Source organism: Melopsittacus undulatus, unplaced genomic scaffold (genome assembly GCF_012275295.1).
Source record: "Melopsittacus undulatus isolate bMelUnd1 unplaced genomic scaffold, bMelUnd1.mat.Z mat_scaffold_194_arrow_ctg1, whole genome shotgun sequence".
NCBI lineage: Eukaryota > Metazoa > Chordata > Aves > Psittaciformes > Psittaculidae > Melopsittacus > Melopsittacus undulatus.
In genome coordinates, this window is record NW_022994150.1 from 80,017 (window position 1) to 102,239 (window position 22,223).

Sequence of the window (22,223 nt, forward strand, 5' to 3'; positions counted from 1 at the left end):
AGCACCGATGTATTAGGTTTGGCATAGTAGTACATGGGTTTTTTTTCTTGTTTTTAGTGGCCATCTATGCCATCTATGCATCTATGCTTAACTTGTTAACAATTTATGTTCATATGTACGAGGAGGAGGAACATAAAGATGATGTAAGGATAGACAGGTTTGTAAAACCAGCCATTTCTTCAAGGGACGGCTGCTGCAGCAATACCCTGCTTGCACGATGCCCTATATGAGTGTCTGTTTTTGAGCGAGTTTTACACGTGACCTGCACCCTGATCATGCGTTCTTTTTAGGCTGCACACCCGCCTATCAGCCTCATCAGCGTTGATGCTGTGGACCCACATCAGTGGTTTCTTGAGCTTTGAGAAAAACCCAGTTCTTGTTCTTAGATAAATACAAGAACCCTTCTGTTTCAGAGCAGCGTGCAGCCATGTGCACACTGTGTGTGCCAGAACAGACCCTTTCAAGAGCTCCAGAAGACTTTTTTAGCCTCTTTCTTTCATCTGCAAGACCAAAAAGGAAAGAGAGGTTTCTGCAACTGGGAAGCAGGAGAAGAGAGCGGAGGTATGTCTGGTAATCGTAGCACATGCTTCTCTGACCTTGCCGAGAGAGGAAATCCATTTACTCTCTGCTTTCATCGATTGGTCTGTAATTTGCCTGTAGTTATCCTCCCCATTTCTACATTTTACAGAATCATGGAATGGTTCATGTTGGAAGGGACCTTAAAGCTCATCCAGCTCCAACCCCTGCCACAGGCAGGCAGGGACACCTCACACTAGAGCAGGTTGCTCCAAGCCCCTGTGTCCAACCTGGACTTGAACACTGCCAGGGATGGGGCAGCCACAGCTTCTCTGGGCACCCTGTGCCAGCGCCTCAGCACCCTCACGGGGAACAGCTTCTGCCTAAGAGCTCAGCTCAGTTTCCCCTCGGGCAGGTTCAAGCCATTCCCCTTGGCCTGTCCCTACAGGCCCTTGTCCCAAGCCCCTCTCCAGGTTTCCTGCAGCCCCTTTAGGCACTGGAGCTGCTCTCAGGTCTCCCCTTCAGGAGCCTTCTCTTGTCCAGGCTGCCCCAGCCCAGCTCTCTCAGCCTGGCTCCAGAGCATAGCTGCTCCAGCCCTCGCAGCAGCTCCATGGTTTCCTCTGGCTCGCTTGAGCAGCTCCACGTCCCTCTTGAGCTGGGGCTGAAGATGTGGATGCAGGACTTTGTTTCCTCTTACATTGGCATAATGCAGAGTGACACTTTAACAGCTGGACAGATGTAGATTCTCCTACCTGGGGCCAGTAAATGAGAGCAAAACCACATCCTCTGCTTGAACAAGGAAGAAATTATTTTGTTCACCTTGTTTACGTGCTTAATTCAAGAAGTTTTTTCCCTTCCAGTCAATTACATTCACGTAATTGAAAACATTGTCCCAGGAAATCTCAGCTTGGTTTGCTTTCCTGCTCGGAGACCATTGCGCTGCTTTTTGCTTAAACAGCAATTGCTTTGCTTGCAGGCTGTTTTGCAGCAGCTCTATGGCTATGGGGAATTACCAGTGTTTTTCTAATCATCCTGTTGGATGTTGTGACAATGCAGGTCCCCGGTTTCCTCTTGACATTTGGGTACTGCCAGCAGAGTTTGCAGCCCTTGGTGTTGTCTTTGTTGAATTAGGACCTGCACTGCTGAGGAGAAGGCAAGGCCTGGAGGGAGGGAGGGAGAACCAGGAACAGGTCAGCCCCAGTATTTTTCTGTAATGAGGGTGGTAAAGCACTGGCAGAGGTTGGCCAGAGAGGTGGTGGATGCCCCATCCCTGGGGACATTCAAGGCCAGGCTGGATGTGGTTCTGAGCACCCTGATGGAGTTGAAGATGTCCCTGCTCATGGCAGGGGAGGTTAGACCAGATGACCTTTAAAGGTTCCTTCCAACCAAAACCATCCTGTGCTCATATGATTAGAACCCCAGGGAATGCAGGCATTCCCTACAGCTGCTGAGGGTCTCTTTAGAAGCCCAAGGCCACAGTTACCCTTCTTTCTTAGGGAAGGGCTTCCCGTCCTCACGCTCTTTGGTGTGTCTGGTGGCATTGTGCCCATGCCGAAGCTTGTCTTTGGCACCTTGAGCTAAAGTGCTTCACTGACATGAGGTTAAATTCATCTGCAGGAGCCTGTTTTAATGCAGCCAGGGAGGGGAAACTGGCTTATTATTTGCAGTACTGACCTCTGTTCAGCAGGTGGGTCACGGTAAATGTTTGCTGCCACAAGTACCAGTACCAGTGCGAGTAACACCCAGCTCTGGGCAAATGCACCTTGATTTCAGCCTATTTGAACTGGTCACTTACCAGCATAGCAAGTATCACATCCTGCAGGCAAAGCTGCTCAGGTGCAGCTGATGGATCCCTAAGCCCAGCAGGAGGCCTGAGGCTGCTTTTCCATTTACCTCTAAGAGCAATGACATTGGAACCATGGCAGGACGTAGAGCTTTCGTGTGCATAACCCCAAATGTATCTGCCTTTCCTAACCTGCCAGGTAGGCAGCGTTAGTGCCGCTTTCTAGCTCACTAAAGGGTATTATCTGCTCAACATTTTCCAGTGACAAGACTTCACCTGTACCGTAGCTGATGGTGGGCTCACAGACCAGAACACACACAGCCTATTGCACAGATCGGCTTTCCTGGCAGCCCCGGGCAGCACTTGCAGGGACAGAGGTGTGTACTTAGCCCCTGATTCCAAGAAGATGCCGTAACATGGCTGTTTCTAACTCATTTATGCCCACTTCTAAACTGTTTTATTTGCTATTTCTAAATTCTTTCTGCCATTTCTAACCCGTGTTTGGTCACTTCTAACCCTTTTAAAGCCATTTCTTAAAATTTCCCTCTTTTTTTGGCCCTTTTCTCACTCTGTTTAAGCCACTTTTTTATTTCTCTAACCCATTTTTTCCCATTTGTCAGCAGCTTTAAGCCTTTTTTGACGATTTCTAACACAATTGTGGCCACTTCTAACTAGATTTAAACCCATTTTTAGCCATTTGCAACCCTTATATGTCCAATTCTAACCTGGTTTAAGCCATTTTGTCCATTTCTAAACTATTTTTTCTTCTAACCATTTTTTTGCCACTTCAAACACATTTTTGCCCATTTCTGAGCCTGGTTTAAGCCATTTTTCCCCATTTCTACCCTATTTTAAGCCATTTTAGTCTATTTCAAAACAATTCATGGCCATTTCTATCCCAGTTTTGCCCATTTCTTACCAGTTTTAAGCCGTTTTTGGCAATTTCTAACCCATCTTTCCCATTTCTAACCCCTTTAAAGCTTTTTTGGGGGCTATTTCTGACCTGTCTGTGGCTGTTTCTGTCCCATATTTATCCACATCTTCCGCACTGTAGGCCATTTTTGCCCACTTCTAACCCATTTTTACCCATTTCTTGATTGTTTTAATCCATTTTGGGCCACTTGTGTTCCACTTTGGACCATTTGTAAGCTGTTTTGAACCATTTTTTTCATTTTCTAACCCATGTTTGCCCATTTCTTATCTCATTTTAGGTATGGGACGCCTAAAAAAAGTTACTGAAAGAGACTAAAAGACAAGGACAGCTGGAAAAAACATGAATGAAAAAGGAAATAAAATGTGTAAAGAAAATAAAAAGCAAAAGAGAAGAATGTGATTATAAATCCCCACAAAGCAAACACAAAGCAATAAAAGTCTGAAAGAATCTCGAATAGAAGTTCCTTAAGCAACTTTGCCCCAGCCCCAATATTGCAAACTGTCCCCACTCAGCAGCTGGGGTCCCCGGAGGCTGTCAACGGGGAGGGGAGCCGCCGTTGCTCTCAGGCCGTTGCTTCTGCAGCGGTGTGCTGCCACCTCGTGTCCAAGCGTCGGTACTGCAGGTGCTGGAGGTGGGGGGGGCACGGCGTAGCTCGGGGCAACTGCTCGCTGCTGCCATCCTGTGTCCAAAGCTCGGTACTGCAGGTGCCGGAGATGCGGGAGGGGAAGCAAAGGGGTGGCTCAGAGCAAAGGACGGTGCTGCCCTCTGTGGCCAAAACTACGAACTGCACGCCAAGAGGCCGGAGCCGCCCGAAGGGAACCGAGCGGAGCCGAAGCCGCCTGAGGGGGACGGAGCCGCCCGGAGGGACCGGAGTGGCTTCCATGGGGTCCCAGGGGAGCCGACAGCTGCCATTGCCACCCCGGTTGCCTCCGCCGAGTCCCGTTACCCCCATGATTCGCCTCGGCTCGGTACGGTACGGTCCGGGCCCGGTTCGGCGGCACAACCCGCACCCCGACTGGCTGAGACGCCTGTCAGTCACTCTTAGTCCCGCCCCGCTTCCGTTCGGCTTCTACACTGGCCCCCCCACTCCTCTGATTGGCTGCGGCGCTTGTCAGTCACGCCTAGTCCCGCCCGGCGCCGGCGGCACCCCCCCACTCCTCTGATTGGCTGCGGCGGTTGTCAATCACGCTTAGTCCCGCCCGGCGCCGACGGCGCCCCCCCCACGCCTCTGATTGGCTGCGGCGGTTGTCAATCACGCTTAGTCCCGCCCGGCGCCGACGGCACCCCCCTCTCCTCTGATTGGCTGCGGCGGTTGTCAATCACGCTTAGTCCCGCCCGCCGCCGGCACCGCCCCCCGCTCTTCTGATTGGCTGCGGCGCACGTGACCCGCTCCTAGCCACGCCCCCCTCCGGCTCCGCCCCCCACTCCTCTGATTGGCTGATGCGCACGTGACCCGCTCCTAGCCACGCCCCTCTCCGGCTCCGCCCCCACCTCCTCTGATTGGCTGATGAGCACGTCACCCGCTCGTAGCCACGCCCCTCTCCGGCTCCGCCCCCCCACGCCTCTGATTGGCTGATGCGCACGTGACTCGCTCGTAGCCACGCCCCTCTCCGGCTCCGCCCCTCCCACTCCTCTGATTGGCTGAGGCGAAGCCGAACCCTCCCGAAGCGGCGGAACCGCCCGAAGATAACCGAGCGGAGCCGAAGCCGCCTGAGGGGGACGGAGTCGCCCGAAGGGAACCGAGCGGAGCCGAAGCCGCCTGAGGGGGACGTAGCCGCCCGGAGTGACCGGAGTGGCTTCCATGGGGTCCCAGGGGAGCCGACAGCTGCCATTGCCCCCACGGTTTGCCTCCGCCGAGTCCCGTTACCCCCATGATTCGCCTCGGCTCGGTACGGTACGGTCCGGGCCCGGTTCGGCGGCACAACCCGCACCCCGACTGGCTGAGACGCCTGTCAGTCACTCTTAGTCCCGCCCCGCTTCCGTTCTGCTTGTACACTGCCCCCCCGATCCTCTGATTGGCTGCGGCCGTTGTCAATCACGCCTAGTCCCGCCCGGCCCCGGCGGCACCCCCCCACTCCTCTGATTGGCTGCGGCGGTTGTCAATCACGCTTAGTCCCGCCCGGCGCCTGCAGCGCCCCCCCCACTCCTCTGATTGGCTGCGGCGGTTGTCAATCACGCTTAGTCCCGCCCGGCGCCGGCGGCACCCCCCACTCTTCTGATTTGCTGCTGTTCACGTGACCCGCTCGTAGCCACGCCCCTCTCCGACAGCGCCCCCCCACTCTTCTGATTGGCTGCGGCGTACGTCACCCGCTCGTAGCCACGCCCCTTTCGGTCATCGCCCCCCCACTCCTCTGATTGGCTGAGGCGCCACCCGCGCAGCCGCCTTTCTTCACCGTGTGCAGTACCGAACTTTGGCCACATGATGGCAGCACCAGTCCTCTCTCGGCGCCGCACCTCCGCTTTCCCGACCCGGTTTGCCGCTGATTGCCGCCCGAAGGACACACGGTAGTACCGGACAGCGGCCCCCAGCCGCTTTCTCCCCGTCGCCCCCCATTTCAATGCTGAATTTTCGACAGAGCGGCCCCCCCTCCCGTCTGCACCGACACATGACGGCAGCAGCGAGCGGCTTCCGGTGCCGCTCCGCCCCCCCCACCTCCACCACCTGCAGTACCGCCGTTCGGACGCACGGTGGCAGCACACGCTCCCTTTTTCGGTGCCGCAGGTAGCGAGTCTGAGCACAGTGACGTTTGAGACTAGCTAGTCCTTGTAGTCGCGAAAGTCATTGCTTTCTTTCCATCTTGCACAGCTATGAAAGGCTGATGTCTGTTACTGTTAAACTAGTAACATTGATCTGTCTGAAACTTCTTTTTTGATGTGGCTGATTTCTATATTTCAGAGGATGCTTTCAATAGTATGGAATCTAAGCCAACTGAAACAACATTAGAACACTCCCTAGGCTTTCGGGTTTTTTTTAATGAGTAAAGAGTGGCGATTTATTACCTCTATGAGGTAAGATTGGTGATTTAGGCTGTATTTCTGTAACAGAACAGCCACTGCTGCTTAAAAGTGATAAGCCAATGTGGGGATGGAAAGCAAAAGCATGGCCAGCATCTTCGTGCTTTTTCATGTGCTGGCTATTCCATCTTTCCATCTCTGTGAAGTTTCAGGAAAAGAACACCACAAGGGACATGCAGTTAAGTGTCATTTAATAAGAGATCAAGGCTTCAGAGGGGGTGGGTAGGGGTTTGGGGTGTTTGGGTTAGGGTTAGGGTTTGGCAACCACATAGAAGGGTGTCTGTGTTGATGTCTGTTAACTGCAGATCATGCAGCCACCCAGATAAGCTTCAGTAGTTGCTAGTAGTATAATCACAACAGTATAAGGGTTTTACTGAACTTCTTGGAGATACTTTATGGTAGCTCTGAGAGTGTCAAAACAGCTTTCGAGGCTTCTCAGGTGTGCAGGGTGAGAGAAGATAGAGAAGGATGTTTGAACAAGCAGAGCAGCATGGTAGAAATCAGCTGTCAGACTGTCTTAGCTTGCTGTGGCATTGCAGCCTAAGCAGTGGCTTTTTCCATGTGGTGAGCCATCGGGCAGATATGGTGAGTTAGTTTTGGCTGTGTATGCTCAAAATTCCATCACACGTACCTTTAAAAAGACCTTCCCTCTAGTAGCATCTCTCTCAAACAGTGAATTTACTTTGTTGCAGATCCAGCTTTTGTTGCAGTACTTGAAGAATGACCCCAGGAAAGCTGTGAAGAGACTTGCAATCCAAGATTTAAAGTTGCTGGCCAACAAGACACCACATACGTGGAGCAGAGAAAACATTCAGGTTGATGCATTCTTTTAGGCTATAATTTGTTAGGGAAATTTGCAATTAGTTGCAGGATTCTTTCCAGAAGAACAATTTTGGAGGTAAACAAACTTTGTAATCATGCATGTCTCTAAGACTGGAGAACTGTCTTATCATCTTTACCAATATTTGATCAGTGAGAACTGATAACTTTTTTGCAACTGATTTTTAAGTAAGAAATGACTTAGAATTGGTGTTTCCTAGCATCTGAAACCCGCTGTCCTTTTTCTGCAAGCTATGTATGTCCTAGGTCTGCTATTGAAACAGATGCTTCAGGACATGACTCCTGATTTTAATTTCAGTAGAGTCTATTTTGACTCTCAAAACTTTTCATAGCCAAGTGCAACCAAACTTTTGAATACAGATGGCTCATGGGACTTCCTTCCCTCTGGATCTTTTCTCCTGCTACTCTTTAGGCACTCTGTGAATCTGCTCTTCACACTCCTTACGACAGCTTGAAGCTGGGCATGCTGTCTGTTCTTTCCGTGTTATCGGGGACCATTGCCATTAAACAGTACTTCAGCACTGCTCCAGGTAAGAAAACAAGATCAGCTTATTATCTTTGGCATTTTGGATGCTTTGACCTGTCTGTCTACTGATAATCAGTTTCATCTGAACATTTTGTAGTGTGTTCTTAAAATGGTTTTGAACTTCAGCATACTAAGGGAGAGACAGAATGTGTTCATCATATGTAAACTTAAAATGGGATACTTGCATACCCACAAATAGTCATGGTCTAAGATTTTCTTCTTGATTTTGTGATTAATGTGCCTTATGAAAGATTTTCTTACCTTTGGGTCTTATATGCCCTCAGTGGTATGGTTTAGTGGTGGTCTTGGCGATCCTGGGGTAATGGTTGGACTTGGTTATCTTAAAGGTCCTTTTCCAACCTGGTTGATTCTATGATTCTTCAACTTTTCTTCATTGAATGAAGAAATGTAATGCCTCCAAGTGGCTGTCCGGCATTCTGCTTTGAAACCATGGATTTGCATAGTTTTTGAGTAGCATGAAGACTTAATGGTGTGAGTGTGGGCTGGCATATTATCCTGGCTCAGTGAAGCTTTGCCACATTTGTGGGAATGACCTGCTTCAGTACCAGGTGAACCTTTCTGCCTTGTGACTGTATTTGAAGAAAGAGAGTAGACATTTAAAAGTGATTCAGGCTATCTTGTTCTTAAATGTTGATCACATGGTTTTCTTTTCTTCTTAAAAGCCAGACTGCCCTAATGAGTTATTACAAGCCCAACTACATGGGCTGCAGAAGCAGAGAAAAATAGTACATTCCTCTTCAGTCATTCTGGCATGTCTTAATATGTTTACCAGCTTTTTTAATGAGATATAATAATTCTTAAGGTAATACTTCTCCGAGTCCCTGAAACATCAGCCTTTAGACCCAAATATTCTTTCTTACCTCTAACTTGTATAGTCTTCAGGAATGGAGGGAGAGCCTCTGTGTGTGTGCAGAAAGAGATGTTTTCATCCTGTCCTTTAAACATAAGAAATAATCCTAAATCAATATAGACTTTCTGTAGAAATGTGCTTGAAGAGATCTGTGGTGTACTTGCAGACTGTGCTGACTTATGTCCTGCTTGCCTTGTCTTTGCTTAGGAACAGCAACTACAACTACAAGGTCATTTGATTTAGTAAAACTGGCACAGGAGTGCTGTTACCATAATAACCGTGGCATTGCAGCTCATGGTGTGAGAATTCTGACTAATATATCAGCCTCTTGTCAGGAAAAAGGTAAATGAGAGCAAGGACAGTGAAATGTGTCTGTTTGCAGTTAGGCTTATGCACTTAACATGTGCTAACTGGTCATGTCTGAGAACCTGTCTGTAAATCTGCCTGATTCTTCATGCTGGTTTGGGAGAATGGGGCCTATAATCTAGCAGAGAACACTCTGTATGATTTTATGAATGGTTAGAAAGATTCCATCTTTGATTTAGAATTGTTTGTCAGCCTTTGAAAACTCTTTGCACAAAGCCTGTTGCAAAAGAATAACAGGGCATTTAGAAGCCTTGGTCCAGAGACTTAATGCTCTACAAATGCCACAGTTGGTGTGACTGCAGGATAAGTTACCTGAGACATGGAACAGCAGAATTGCTTCTAATCAAAATAAAGTGAGGCAGAGGTATTGGGAAGATACTGGTCATGAATGCAACACCAGTCCAAACGTTATAGCACCTGTGGTCAGAAAATGTAACTGAGAACTAACTTACTCTTTTTTCCTTTTCTTAGATCTTCTGCCTTTGGAGCAAGATGCAGGTTTTGGCTTAGAAGCTCTACTTGTTCTTTGTAGTCAAGATGACAGTCCAGGAGCTCAAGCAACCTTAAAGGTGACATTACTATTGTCTTCCCTTAGGACAGCTTTAAGTTTTTACAGTAATACTCCTCTCAGAGGAACAGCTATAATAAAACATGAAGTTGAACGTGGCATGGAGGTGTCTCTGGAGGACAAAGGACACAGCTTGCTCTTTGGAGGTGGGAATGCAATGTACAGGATTACACCACTTCTCTATTATTTTAATTTACCCACTTCATAAGCTGCTTCTGTTAATTTTACCCAGTTATTTTTCTATAAAGCCTGGTGGTGTGAGAAAGATTAGAATTTCTTGAATTTGTCTTCTTTATTTCTGCAACCATACTTGCAGATAAGTGTAACTTAACTTTAAAGTTAAACTTTAACTTTAAGTAGACGTTATGTTTATTGTACCTGTTGGTTGTGTGAGTTGCAGATCACGTTAACTTGCATGGTGAAGCTGGTCAAGTGCCGTCCTCACCTGAGCCAGTCAGTAGTTGAATCCCTGCTGACCCAGCTACACAGCGCCCAGGATGCTGCCAGGATTCTCATGTGCCATTGTTTAGCAGCTATTGCCATGCAGCTGCCTGTCCTAGCAGATGGGATGCTAGGAGACCTTATGGACCTCTATAAATTAATTGGACTATCTGCCACAGATAAAAAACAGGAACTCTTGGTAAGACTTCCTTCTGGTAAATAGGTCTTAGATTCATAGAGTCATAGAATCAACCAGGTTGGAAAAGCCCTTCAAGCTCATCCAGTCCAGCCATTCCCCAGCCCTGCCAAGGCCACCACTGCCCCATGGCACTGAGGCCTCGTCTCCACGCTGTGTGAACCCTTGCAGGGCCGGAACCTTTAAAGGTTCCTTCCAACCAAAACCATTCTGTGCTCCTATGATTAGAACCCCAGGGAATGCAGGCGTTTCCCTACAGCTGCTGAGGGTCTCTTTAGAAGCCCAAGGCCACAGTTACCCTTCTTTCTCAGGGAAGGGCTTCCCATCCTCACGTTCTTTGGTGTGTCTGGTGGCATTGTGCCCATGCCGAAGCTCGTCTTTGGCACCTTGAGCTAAAGTGCTTCACTGACGTGAGGTTAAATTCATCTGGAGGAGCCTGTTTTAATGCAGCCAGGGAGGGGAAACTGGCTTATTATTTGCAATACTGAGCTCTGTTCAAGGTCACGGTAAATGTTTGCTGCCACAAGTACCAGTACCAATGCGAGTAACACCCAGCTCTGGGCAAATGCACCTTGATTTCAACCTATTTGAACTGGTCACTTACCAGCATAGCAAGTATCACATCCTGCAGGCAAAGCTGCTCTGGTGCAGCTGATGGATCCCTGAGCCCAGCAGGAGGCCTGAGGCTGCTTTTCCATTTACCTCTAAGAGCAATGACACTCGAACCACAGCAGGACATAGAGCTTTGGTGTGCATAACCCCAAATGTATCTGCCTTTCCTAACCTGCCAGGTAGGCAGCGTTAGTGCCGCTTTCTAGCTCACTAAAGGGTATTATCTGCTCAACATTTTCCAGTGACAAGACTTCACCTGTACTGTAGCTGATGGGGGGCTCACAGACCAGAACACACACAGCCTATTCCACAGATCGGCTTTCCTGGCAGCCCCGGGCAGCACTTGCAGGGACAGAGGTGTCTACTTAGCCCCTGATTCCAAGAAGAAGCCGTAACATGGCTGTTTCTAACTCGTTTATGCCCTCTTCTAAACTGTTTTATTTGCTATTTCTAAATCCTTTCTGCCATTTCTAACCCGTGTTTGGTCACTTCTAACCCTTTTAAAGCCATTTTTTAAAATTTCCATCTTTTTTTGGCCCTTTTCTCACTCTGGTTAAGCCACTTTTATTTTTCTAACCCATTTTTTCCCATTTGTCAGCAGCTTCAAGCCATTTTTCAAGCCATCTAGGAACGAAAAATGGTGTCGGCGCAGTACGCAGTGCGGCCGTTACCACGGCAACGCGGCCCGCCATGATGGGTGAGGGCATCGAACCAATCGCCTCATGCGGCCACAACCCCCGGGGGAGAGCGCTGCAAACAGTTGTAGCATCCGCAGCCCTTATCCCTTAACAGACACTCCCATTGACTATTTTTATCGGCCAGATATACAACACCGGTTAGTGCCTTTTCTCACAATGTAGCATATAGCTGTGTTGGTTCTGGAACTGACAGGTAGTGAAATGACTTGCTGATTTGATATATACTTCTACTTGAGGTATAGCCACTTGAAGATGCCTCCAATCCATTCTGGACTTTACTGTTACTATGGGATCTCTGCTCTCGAAGCATCAGAGCAGAACTAAATACATAATTCATGTATTTCTCCTGTTGAAGCTGATGCCTCAATCTGGTTTACCCCTCTTGATTTGGCACAGCAGAAGCAGGCACTCTTCAGAAACTGCCTGGACAGCAGAAAACCCCAGCAAAAAGTCCACTTGAGGCCTTGCCAGGTGAGGGGAACTGGTGATCTGGTGAAGATGAAGAAGGCCTCCCCCAGCATGCTCCTGGAAGGACAGCATGCAGTGAGCCCAGCTTCCTGCCTGCTTCCCGCGGGCTGGAGCTGAGGGGGAGCATGCAGGAGTCAGTGCCATGTGTTCCTGTGACTGTGCTCACTGGGCTTGTTCCCTCTTAGTCACCAGTTGGTTTTCCCAGAAGAACAATCTGTGAGCTCTCCCACAAGAAACATATTTTGGTTTCTCACAGTGGTCCTTCATTGGCACTTTAAAAAAAACATCTTTCTTAACTGCGTTTCCATTTTGCCTGGTCTATGTACCTACCAAGCTGCAGTAGCTGCAGAGGAGCAAATGCAGAGGTGTGAAGCCTTTTGTGCTGCCAGTGCATTTCATACAGAGCAGTGGGGTAACTCCCCGAGAGTTTTCTGCCAGGTAGTGCAGAGACCTCTGTCATTGTGCAGCTGTATGTAGTTTTCATGTTGTTTGCAGGTTTTTCTTTTTTTTTTTAATTTAAACTTTCCTCAGTGGTGTCACAAGATTCCTTTATGGTAGGAGTATGTGGTGGGGAGGTGGGGTGAAAGACAAACTGACCCATTGCTCACTCAGCCGAGTCCCTTCTCTTCCAAAATCTTGAGCACAAGGTTCCATTTTTGCATGTTTCCTGTGAAGGCCCCAGGTCTGTGTGTGCCACAGGCAAAAAGCAGACCTGATCCCTTCCCTGTTTCTTAGGGAAGGCTACAACAATCCCCAGGTGTCTGGTGAGAACCTGATTGGCCTCAGCAGGGCCCGTCGCCCACACAACGCTATCTTTGTGAACTTCGATGACAAAGAGGTCCCCGCTAAACCCCTGGATGCTGCTGTACAGACCTGGAAGAAAGTGTGCACAAATCCTGTGGATAAAAAGGTGGAGGAAGAGCTGAGAAAGGTATGTACGTGCCTTACTCCTGGGCTGAGCGCTGTACTGCAGCATGCAGACCTCACTGAACATTCTTGTGGTTGTAACTACTGCTGCTTCTTTGAAGGTTTTGTTATTGTGCTTCTTTAACCTTGTTATTGAGATATGGGCCTGTGTAATTAGGCTAGGACCCAAATACAGGCTTTTGGATTCCACTCCTGTTCAGTATCAGTTGTCCTTTGTGCCCTAAGCCAAATACACGTTTGTTTTTTCTGTAATCTATCAAATGAAGAGGGCTGTACTGGCACATTCCGTCATGGATACGGGAATATTTGGTGTCCTGAACAGCTGCAGTTCCACTTGAAATGATGGATAGGCATAACAATGTTACATCAGGAATGTGAGTGAGTGGCACGTGTTTGAAATGCTGGCCAGGGCTCTCAAATAGTATTCCTTAGACTTGGCCATGTTCTGAAAATGAATTTTGCAATGTACTTTCTGCACAGCTTTCCAGCCCTTTGAAGAGTAGACTGGCTGCTGGATGGACATTGTATGTTTATCTGGGGATAAAAATGGCCAAATCCATAGTCTGACTGATAAAAGAAGTCTCATTATATGCCACCAAGACTGCTGTGTTCTATTCCACAGTTATTCCTTTATTATTTTAGATCTTTGAAATCTGTCCTGTCTGGTCTTGGAATGCAATGAAAGCCAGTATCAGTGTCCTACCCAGACAAGCCTAAACTTCTTACACTGCATTTGGCCTGTTACATGGTAAGTCCATACATCTGCCCTTGTGCCTGAGACTGCTAAAAGCCAGATCAAGGGAGCAATAGCTGGGTGTTGGTGGTCCTCTGCATCTCATGCAGGACAGTAAGTCCCAGACATTGGGACACAGTGTTCCCCCTGGTCTGATGTTGCAAAGGGCAAGTTGAGGGAAATTACTTTCTGAGGTCATCTAGTAAGTCCACGGCAGAGCTAGCATCCAGTCATTGCCATCACATCACATCTCCCAATCTAAACGGTTTTATAGATGTGATAGCTCTCCTCTCCCCACCTTGCTAAAATCATGGTAGCCCAAGGATTACCCCACCTTTCGCACACCAGCCTACCACTTCTGTTACTGAGCTAGGGATATTCTGCAGTGTGCTTACCCTCTGTTCATTATTGGCTTTCTCTTTTCTCCTCTAGGTTATGCCTCTAATGACATGCCTGTGAAAGCAAAACGCAGTACATTATAACTACAATTTGCCCATCACAGTCAAGAAGCCTGATATGCTGTGCCTGCAAGAATGGCTTTCTGTGGTTAAACAAGCAGTGAAGATGGTGAAGAGCAGCTGGCATATGAGTCTGCAGAGGATGAGGATGATGAAGAGGAGGAAGAGGACTTCAAGCTTCTGATGGGAGTGAAAACGAAATGGAGACAGAAATTCTGGACTATGTGTGAACTCGGTGAGCAGTCTGGCTGCTGCTAGACTAACATTGTCTCTGCTGTTGGACCCTGAGAGCCAAGGGTCAGCAACCATGCCCAGGGTGTGGGAAAGTAAAACTTGTACTAAGAGGACGATGAGCTCTCTGCACTAACTGTGGTGGTTGGTGAAGGCTGTCATGCATTCCTGATGTTAGGGAGCATTACCTGTATTTTCATAACTGCTGGCTAATAAGTCCTCAAGTAAAGCTCAACAAACTCCTAAGACAGAGCCTAGAATCCAAACCCGCTGGTAATATACCAGAAGAGAGAAGTTGCATACTCAAATGTTTCCACGTGTAAGAACTGCACTTTAACTGGCTTGGTGTCCACATGGAAAACAGGGAATGTACATGAGGAAGGAGCACTGTAGTCTTACTGGAGTCCCCAAGGCAAGTGCTGCCCTTCTGCTTGTCTAAGGGGAATGAAAGTCCTGGGCTATGACTTGAGCATCAGACCCCACTGGTGATCTTGGAAATAAAGCCAGCAGGAAATAACACTTTCCAGCAGTGAATAACTCCTTTGTACAATATGTAGTGTATGTTGTCCCTCAGGAGCCAGTGTGCTTCTCAAGCCTGTTTTGACTTCTCCAGTAGTTAGCAAAGACAGAAGGAAGCAAGCACTGGAGCAGAGCTTCAGGCCCACAGAGGCTGGCCACTTGTTAGTCTGCCACTGACAGCTGGATTGGTACCACCCTATCACAGAAATTAAGGATCTGCTGGCATTTTCGGAGTCTTGTGTGTTACGGAGTACAAGGTTTCTCATTAGTTGCCAATAATACACTCTACTGCACGTTCAATGTTTTGAGAGTCTCGCGCTTGTGTGAGGCTTCTCAAAGTTTCAGCTTTTTTGATGTGCTCTGGAGTTCTGTTAGACTGAACTATTTCCTTAGGTTTGGCTTCCAGCCCACAAAAGCAACATTTGCAGGGCTCTCACACTGTGACGCCAATTTACCCCATCCATGGTTTGGCCTCAGCCTACTGAAGGACAAGTGCATAGAGGCTCCTCTGGTTAATTTAGAGCCAAGACTGGGTCATGGCATTGGCACACAGTGCACTGCTAGATATATATGAGTCTCCACTTGGGAACTGGCTCCTTGGGTGTGTCCTAACCATGGCTCGCTGGGAGATCCTGTGCTTCACCTTGTGCACCTTCCTTGTGGTAGCACAAGCTGCAACTGTAAGTACAAAAGCACTTTTTATGGCTTTGCAAGACAATTTGCCTGTTCCTACCTGAATGAGTAAACTCCTTCTACACCTGGTCTGGAGCCCATGAAAGAGAGCTTGCAGACTGTGACAGCCAAAGCAGGGTATTGTCCTGCCCTAAAAATTCAAGGCTCTCAACAGCATTTTTCCAAAAGTTCCTGCACAGTTCTGTGTCAGATCTGGCCTGGTTTACATCTTCAGGCTGAAGGTCCTCAGATTCTGCTGTTCTCTTTGGGAGAGCAGGGGAATTGCTGGTTCCTGTCTGCTCCAAAGTGCATCCTGTAGGACATCTGCATGGGCACGTCTCCAGTGGCAGCTACTTGTCATTTCCCCAGGGTTCCAAGGGGACAGCTGGGGAAGGCAGGCTGTGAGTGGGTCTGCCTGGGGGACTGGCCAGGGCAAGGGGCAGGTGCTGGCAACATGGGAAGCCAGAGGCATGGAGAACTGTGCAGTGAATTTTTCTTTTCTCCGTGGTACCACATGTAGCTGGGTGTGGTGCTCACCGAAGGAGGTTTTGTGGAAGGCGAGAATAAAAGACTGGGACTCTTTGGGGGACTACGTTGACATCTTCAGAGGAATCCCCTTTGCTGCCCCACCAAAGACTCTGGAAGACCCCAAACCTCATCCTGGCTGGGATGGTGAGATCCAGATTTTGAATGCCTTTGGTTTGGGGTTTGTATTTTTGCTTCTCTCTCTTTAATCTGTTTTGACAAGCCAAAGATACTGTTGCTTGCTTCCATCTACTAAGCACTGATAAGGAAAAACTCTTAGTCTCATGTTGGGTCGAAAGTCTGTGTCTAAGCGTTCCAAGCAACTGAAGTAACCACATGACAAGACTGAAGCATGGAACCTCCATCTCCCCATCCATGTTCTTGGCTGTTCAGAGCTAGTTAACATGGGAGAGGGTCCCACTTTGTCATTTTCACAGGCTGGTCACAGTGGCTGGGGAGGTTTTGCTGCCTCTGCCCTAGACTCTGGAGAGCATGGATGGATGGAAGCTTGCAACCAAAAGATGGAGTTGATGCCTCTAACTAGGACCTGCTGTCTTCCCCTCTCTTCTCAGGAACACTGCAGACAAAAGAATTCAAAAATCGCTGCATGCAGGTGACACTTACACAAACTGATGTCCCGTGGGAGTGAGGACTGTCTCTATCTGAACATCTGGATCCCTCAGGGAAGAGACAGGGTATGTGTTTGGCAGAGACCCAGGGAGGAGATTCTTAGTTGACTTTTGTGAACAAATTGCTCTGGAGCATCTCTCAGCAGCTACTTTCTCATAGTGGGCATCTGCAGGAGCACTGATTTTCAGGGGGAACCATGTCAACCAATGTCTCTCAGCTGTAGCCTGTTTGGGAGTTTCAGCCTCTTTACAGAATGTGGGCTTTTTTGGCCACATTCTGTAAAGACATGTTGCAGCTCACACTGCTTTTCTTCCTCATCTCCCAGTCTCTACCAACATGCCAGTGATGATCTGGATCTATGGCGGCGCCTTCCTTCTAGGAGGAAGCCAAGGAGCCAACCTTCCTCAATAACTACCTTTATGATGGTGAGGGAGATTGCTGTGCGGGGCAACGTGATCGTGGTGACCATCAACTATCGTGTGGGGACCCTTGGGCTTCCTGAGCACTGGAGATGCAAACTTGCCAGGTATGGTTGCTGCTTCCTCTTCAGGGGACTCTGTCATGGGTCCCCAGCTTATCAGCTTTGCTTTGTCCTTACTCAGTGGTGGGTGCTCTCTTGCTCAGGGAACTATGGGCTGAAAGACCAGCACATGGCTATTGCCTGGGTGAAGAGGAATATCAAGGCCTTTGGGGTGACCCAGAAAATATCACCATCTTTGGGGAATCAGCTGGTGGCGTCAGTGTCTCCCTGCAGGTGTGTTGTCCTCATCAGAGTCCTCCAGAGCCACCTATTTTCTCTGCAGACAAGAGAAATGATCCCCTTGGCATTCTGCTGCTTTCATACACACATCCACCTGATTAACATCCTCTCCTGCTGGGGGTGAGCAATGCTCGGCCTCTTTGCTGTCTTTCTCCTCCCTATCAGTTTAATCTATCCCACTGTGCTGCACAGAGTGTCTCTTGATTTTGGGACTTCTAGTAAAATAGCATGCATTTGCCATAAGGCCCTACTCTGCTCTTCTTGTTACCGTATCACTTTTAACTGCTGAGACCGTTAAATAGGATGAGTATCTTGGAGATTCCCAGTGTGGTGCACAAGCTGTGAAGGGATCAGCCAGGTCGGGAGGTTTGCACATAAAACTGTCTGTTTCTATTTTGCACCACAGATGTTGAGCCCAAGAACAAGGGCCTGTTCAGGAGATCCATCAGCCAGGTGGTGTTGGTCTCTGCAGCTGGGCCATTCAGAAGAACCACTCACCGGGGCCTAAGAAGGTAACATGGAAGTCTTGCCTGTGGGAATGGGAAAAAAAACAAAAAAACTGATTCTCCAGAGAATGGCATAACTAGCCAGGGATTCGGCAGGAGCCATGATGCCAAACTGAGCTTTGGAAACATGCTGTTTTGAGATTAAAACCAACCATTCCTCTGCCTCTGTAAGCTGGAATGAAACCTGGCTTCAGAAGGTAGTCCTAGCAGGTTGCCTCTCTCTCCCCTTCTGCAGCTTGGACAAAGTGTGGATGCCCCACAGACAACACCACTGCTTAGCCAACTGCCTGCGCATCTCCAAACCCAAATCGGTGACGCTGGCCTACCATATGCAGCTGATCAAACTGTCCATGTAAGTCCTCCAGCCATGCTATGGTGACTTTTCCACTCATAGAGACCCGGGTCTCTCTAGCTTTTGGTGGGCACATGAGCGATTGCCAGAAGTGTTGAAACAGTGCTTGTGTCCTATAGAAAGACAATAAGGACAGATCTTGCAGTGACCTTCTGCAGGCAGGTGCCTATTGGGCTGCATAAACACTCACATGCAATGGCAGCAGAGGCAGAGGCATTATTAAAGGGCAATGTCATAGCTCCAGAGCAACGATATGGGCTTTTGTTTCTGTGAAAGCAGCGAGAGCAATTCCAGATGCAGCTTGCAAGTAAAAAAATTAATTGACCACAACCCTGCATTTCTGAGTCACTGGGTGGAGTGTAGGACTCTTACACCAAGTAGGGAATGCTTCTGGTTTTGTGCATGTGGAGATCTATTTCCCCAAGAACACTGTCCTCCCTTGCTCTCCTCATGCGCCTAGCACAATAGCTCCAGTGTTTAGGCTTGCTTGGGTCAGAGAGTGGCCACACAGCATAGTGCAGCCACACCGGCTGGAATCAGCTGTCCTGGCAATGAGTGAGCACAGCCAGGTGAAATGAGGAGGAAAAATTCTGCCCTTCCTACCTTTGGCTGGGTCTTTTGGAAAATGACTGCGTGGAAGAGAGGAATTTTTGATGTTACCTGCTGGTATGTGCTGGCAGATCTCTTGCCCCTCCCCCCCACCTACAGGCATGAAGTCTACTGAAATGTAATCCTGTGGTCACCTGCTCCTGGGTGACAATCCTGCCATGCTGAAGTCACTGCTCAAGCTGCATTCACCTCAGCCTATTCCTTCTACAGTTCTTTGGGTCATGGGAGTCATGACTCACACATCTGAATTTCTCAGCTCCTAAAGGGCCTCTCTTTTTGTCTTGTGCTGCAGCTCCTGTGTTTCACACACTTGCCCTCCTCCTGTCATCGATGGAGACTCCTCCAGACATGCCAGAGAACCTCTTTGCAAATGCTGCTGACATTGACTATATGCTGGAGTTACATAACAAGGATGGACACATGTTTGCTGGCATTGATTTACCTGCTATCAATCGCCCCACTTGTGAAAATCACTGTGTAAGTGAAGGATGCACTGCTTTCAAAACAGGATGCCACTCCGGTAGGTGCCTAGGGCATATGGTGCCAAGTTCAGAGCCTTCCAAAAGCAAAGACCAATTAGTGGAGAAGCTTTTCCATATACCTTAAGGTCCCCCTGAATCAGCACCAGTGATAGGCTTAGCGCCCGATGCTCTCTGTCCAAAGCAGATACATGCCAGACATGCTAGGTGCCCACCCATAAGACTCCTCTTTGGGGATGAAAGGAACTGTGGCCAATTGGCCTCAGGCTGTGCAGCAAGAAAGCTTGAAGCACATGCCTCCACCTAAGACCTGGAATGAAATAACTGGCTTTATTCCACCAAACCATTCATAACTGCAGGTGGATTGACTGTCAGTGAGGCTGGATCTGTTTCCGAGCCTGCCCACTTGAAGCTGCTGGTCTGCAATTAATTGATACTACTTGTCTTTTCAGGGACGAGATCTATAATTGGTCAAAGACTTACTGTGGACAGGGTAGTGACGTGAGCAATGAGACCTACAGTGTCTACACGCAAGCATGGGCAAAAAAACCCAGAGCAGGAAGGCATGAAGAAGACAGTGGTGGACCTGATACTGACTACATCTTCCGATTTCCCACACAGTGGACTGAATCTGCATCTGCAGAATGCCCGTGTGAGCAGCTCAGCCCGGCAGGAGCCCAAAGCCCACCTGGGAGCCAAAAACATGAGTTCCAACATGGTTAACAGGACTGAACTGTAGGAGGCAGGCTTTTTGGTATGAGTCCACGCTCACCCATAGCTTGATATAAACACTAGTTTCTCTAATGCTGCCAAGCAGTCATGCTAGAAATCTGTTAAAATTCCCATTACAACATGTTTTTGCATCCTAAAACTTCACAATTCATCCTAGCAAGTCTAATGCCATGAGACTTGGCATTTGGCTGATATGAGGGTTAGGGTGAGAATCAGAAATGGAAGCTAAAACTTAACAGATAGAAGGATGTTTTCTCCTGTGAACACCTCTTATATGCATGTGAGCATCTTCCAAGGCTAAATCTCGACTCTGCTGGTATTTGGCACATGATTATGAATCTGTACACCTTTCTCTGCTCCCTACTTGCAGCTGCTTAAGCAAGTCCATTTATTTCCCAGGAGTGCCAAGACATACAGCTACTTGTTCTCCCAGCCATCCGAATGCCCATCTACCCACGCTGGGTTGGTGCAGGACCATGCTGATGACCTGCAGTTTGTGTTTAGGGAAACCTTTGCCACACCTCTGGGATACCTGCCCAAGAACAGGACTGTATCAAAGGCATGATTGCTTACTGGACCATTTTGCAAGGACAGGGTGAGTGATTCTGGTTCCACATTTTGCTGCAGCACTTTAACCTGCTCCTTTTGCCTATTAACTTCTTAGGAGCAATTCCCAAAAGCTAGCTGTCCTCTGTCTGTACTTCCAAGTGAGCCTGGCTCTGTTTCGCAGTGGTGGAGTTTGTTCTGGGTCCTCCTGACCCAGAGAACACCTGGGGGACAGCAGAAGCATTTTCAAGATTTGTGATACTACTTCAGACTTAATGATGAGTTTGGTTCCAAGTCCTGGTGTTCAGACAGGAGTTAAGCCCTTGCATGCTGCCAGGGATGATGCTAGTGGGGGACCACGGGAGGAGACTTCAGGTCGCAAGGTGCTCCTAGCAGGCAGAAATGCTATTCTTGTCCCAGGGTCCAACATGTGCTTTGCACTCACTTAAAGCCCACTTGAGCAGAGAGTTGTCCCTGCCAAGCAACTCGGAACTTCCTGTATCCACAAGCTGCCCCTAATATAAACAAATTTCTATGTCTCCTTTTCCCCCAGTTGATCCTAGCAAAGGGAATTCAAAGGTGCCTATTACCAGGCCACCCTATGCCAGTGAGGAAGTTACTACCTGGAAATCAACAACAAGATGAACCAAACTCCGTGAAGCATATCTGAAATCCCAGTATGGGGACTTCTGGAACCAGCTGTTATCAGAACTGCCGCTGCTGCAACATCACGGTGACTGAGGAAACTACTCAGGAGCTAAAAAAAAAAAAAAACCCCACTTTTTAAAGAGAGATCCCATTCATAAAAACTTGCTTGTAACTGAGCAATCTGTTTGCTCCTGTCTTTGCTGTGACAGAATTTTCTCCCCAGTGTTAAGGCAAGTGACATCCAGCCTGGGGGCAATGTGTGTTCCCCAGACCCCGTTACACGCGATGTGCCAGGGAAGCTGCTGACACAGAGCCACGGTCCATCTGAACCAAGCAAGCGCTTGACAGGGTTTGCTTTACCTCATCACTTGTGTGACCGCTGGCTGGACAGGATTATCAGCCTGCCCTCTCAATATCCCACGTCCCCATCAACATCCATTGCTAATTACAAACAGCTCTTAGATAATTACCACTGGTAATATATATGAACGCAAACCACTTGGTGAATATCACCATACGTGCACCATCAAATCAGCTCAGAAAGCTCAAAGGGGCAAACATAAGCCAAGGAGGATGTTCTGACTGGGCAGAGGCTAGACTGGGGAAATCCGCTCCGAGCGCGAGCAGAGGAGGAGCCTGAGCCTGGCAGCGCTCGCTTCCGCACCAGCCACCCCCATCGGGACCGCCCGGCCTCGCGCCGCCGCCGTAGGGAACCGTCCTGCGCGGAACGTTTGTCTGGAGTCAGGAACGACGGCGGGATGTGCATCGGGAGGGGAAGCGATGGCCCAGTGCGGGCGGCTGGAGAGCCGGGCTCGGCCGTGCTGGAGGTGCTCCGCACGCCGCGGCGGTTGTGCGTGGAATACCCGGGGCTGGTGCGGGACGTCGGGGCCAGGCGCGGACGGCTGGGAGGAGAGCAGGGCGTGTAGCGGAGTGAGGGACCCAGGGGGAGGGCGGAGGTGATCCGGCGGAGGGTCTGTGGGGTAGGGAGGCCAGCCAGGCCCTGGGGAGGGGGGGGCAGGGAGACGCCAGCGTGTGGGATCGCTCTGTACGGCTGTCCAGGCC

General features: G+C 48.9%; 2 protein-coding genes, 1 long non-coding RNA gene and 1 pseudogene across 3 annotated transcripts; all 4 read left to right on the forward strand.

Moving 5' to 3' along the window:
- Nucleotides 1-244: 244 nt before the first annotated feature.
- Nucleotides 245-3,572, forward strand: LOC117438382 (uncharacterized). The gene is made up of 3 exons (XR_004550730.1): nt 245-561; nt 2,562-2,676; nt 3,511-3,572. It is a non-coding gene; the product is annotated as an uncharacterized lncRNA (long non-coding RNA).
- Nucleotides 3,573-5,880: 2,308 nt separating this feature from the next.
- LOC117438383 (integrator complex subunit 7-like) lies at nt 5,881-10,115 on the forward strand. Its single transcript, XM_034073925.1, has 6 exons — nt 5,881-5,955; nt 6,941-7,063; nt 7,501-7,618; nt 8,693-8,827; nt 9,323-9,420; nt 9,820-10,115. The coding sequence occupies exons 3-6, from the start codon at nt 7,552-7,554 to the stop codon at nt 10,081-10,083; spliced, it is 564 nt and encodes a 187-aa protein (XP_033929816.1). The 5' UTR covers nt 5,881-5,955; nt 6,941-7,063; nt 7,501-7,551; the 3' UTR covers nt 10,084-10,115.
- Nucleotides 10,116-11,390: 1,275 nt separating this feature from the next.
- On the forward strand, nt 11,391-13,971 carry LOC117438380 (general transcription factor 3C polypeptide 5-like). The gene is made up of 4 exons (XM_034073924.1): nt 11,391-11,503; nt 12,570-12,765; nt 13,404-13,509; nt 13,927-13,971. The coding sequence occupies exons 1-3, from the start codon at nt 11,391-11,393 to the stop codon at nt 13,476-13,478; spliced, it is 384 nt and encodes a 127-aa protein (XP_033929815.1). The 3' UTR covers nt 13,479-13,509; nt 13,927-13,971.
- Nucleotides 13,972-15,267: 1,296 nt separating this feature from the next.
- LOC117438381 (bile salt-activated lipase-like) lies at nt 15,268-21,158 on the forward strand (annotated as a pseudogene).
- The last annotated feature ends 1,065 nt before the right edge of the window (nt 21,159-22,223 follow it).

Coding starts and splice junctions, on each gene's coding strand:
- LOC117438380 (XM_034073924.1), top strand. CDS start 11,391: ATGCGGCCACAACCCCCGGGGGAGAGCGCTGCAAACAGTTGTAGCATC. Junction 11,504..12,569: donor CGGCCAGATATACAACACCG/GTTAGTGCCTTT, acceptor CCTGTTTCTTAG/GGAAGGCTACAACAATCCCC. Junction 12,766..13,403: donor TGGAGGAAGAGCTGAGAAAG/GTATGTACGTGC, acceptor TTATTATTTTAG/ATCTTTGAAATCTGTCCTGT.
- LOC117438383 (XM_034073925.1), top strand. CDS start 7,552: ATGCTGTCTGTTCTTTCCGTGTTATCGGGGACCATTGCCATTAAACAG. Junction 8,828..9,322: donor AGCCTCTTGTCAGGAAAAAG/GTAAATGAGAGC, acceptor TCCTTTTCTTAG/ATCTTCTGCCTTTGGAGCAA. Junction 9,421..9,819: donor GAGCTCAAGCAACCTTAAAG/GTGACATTACTA, acceptor TGTGAGTTGCAG/ATCACGTTAACTTGCATGGT.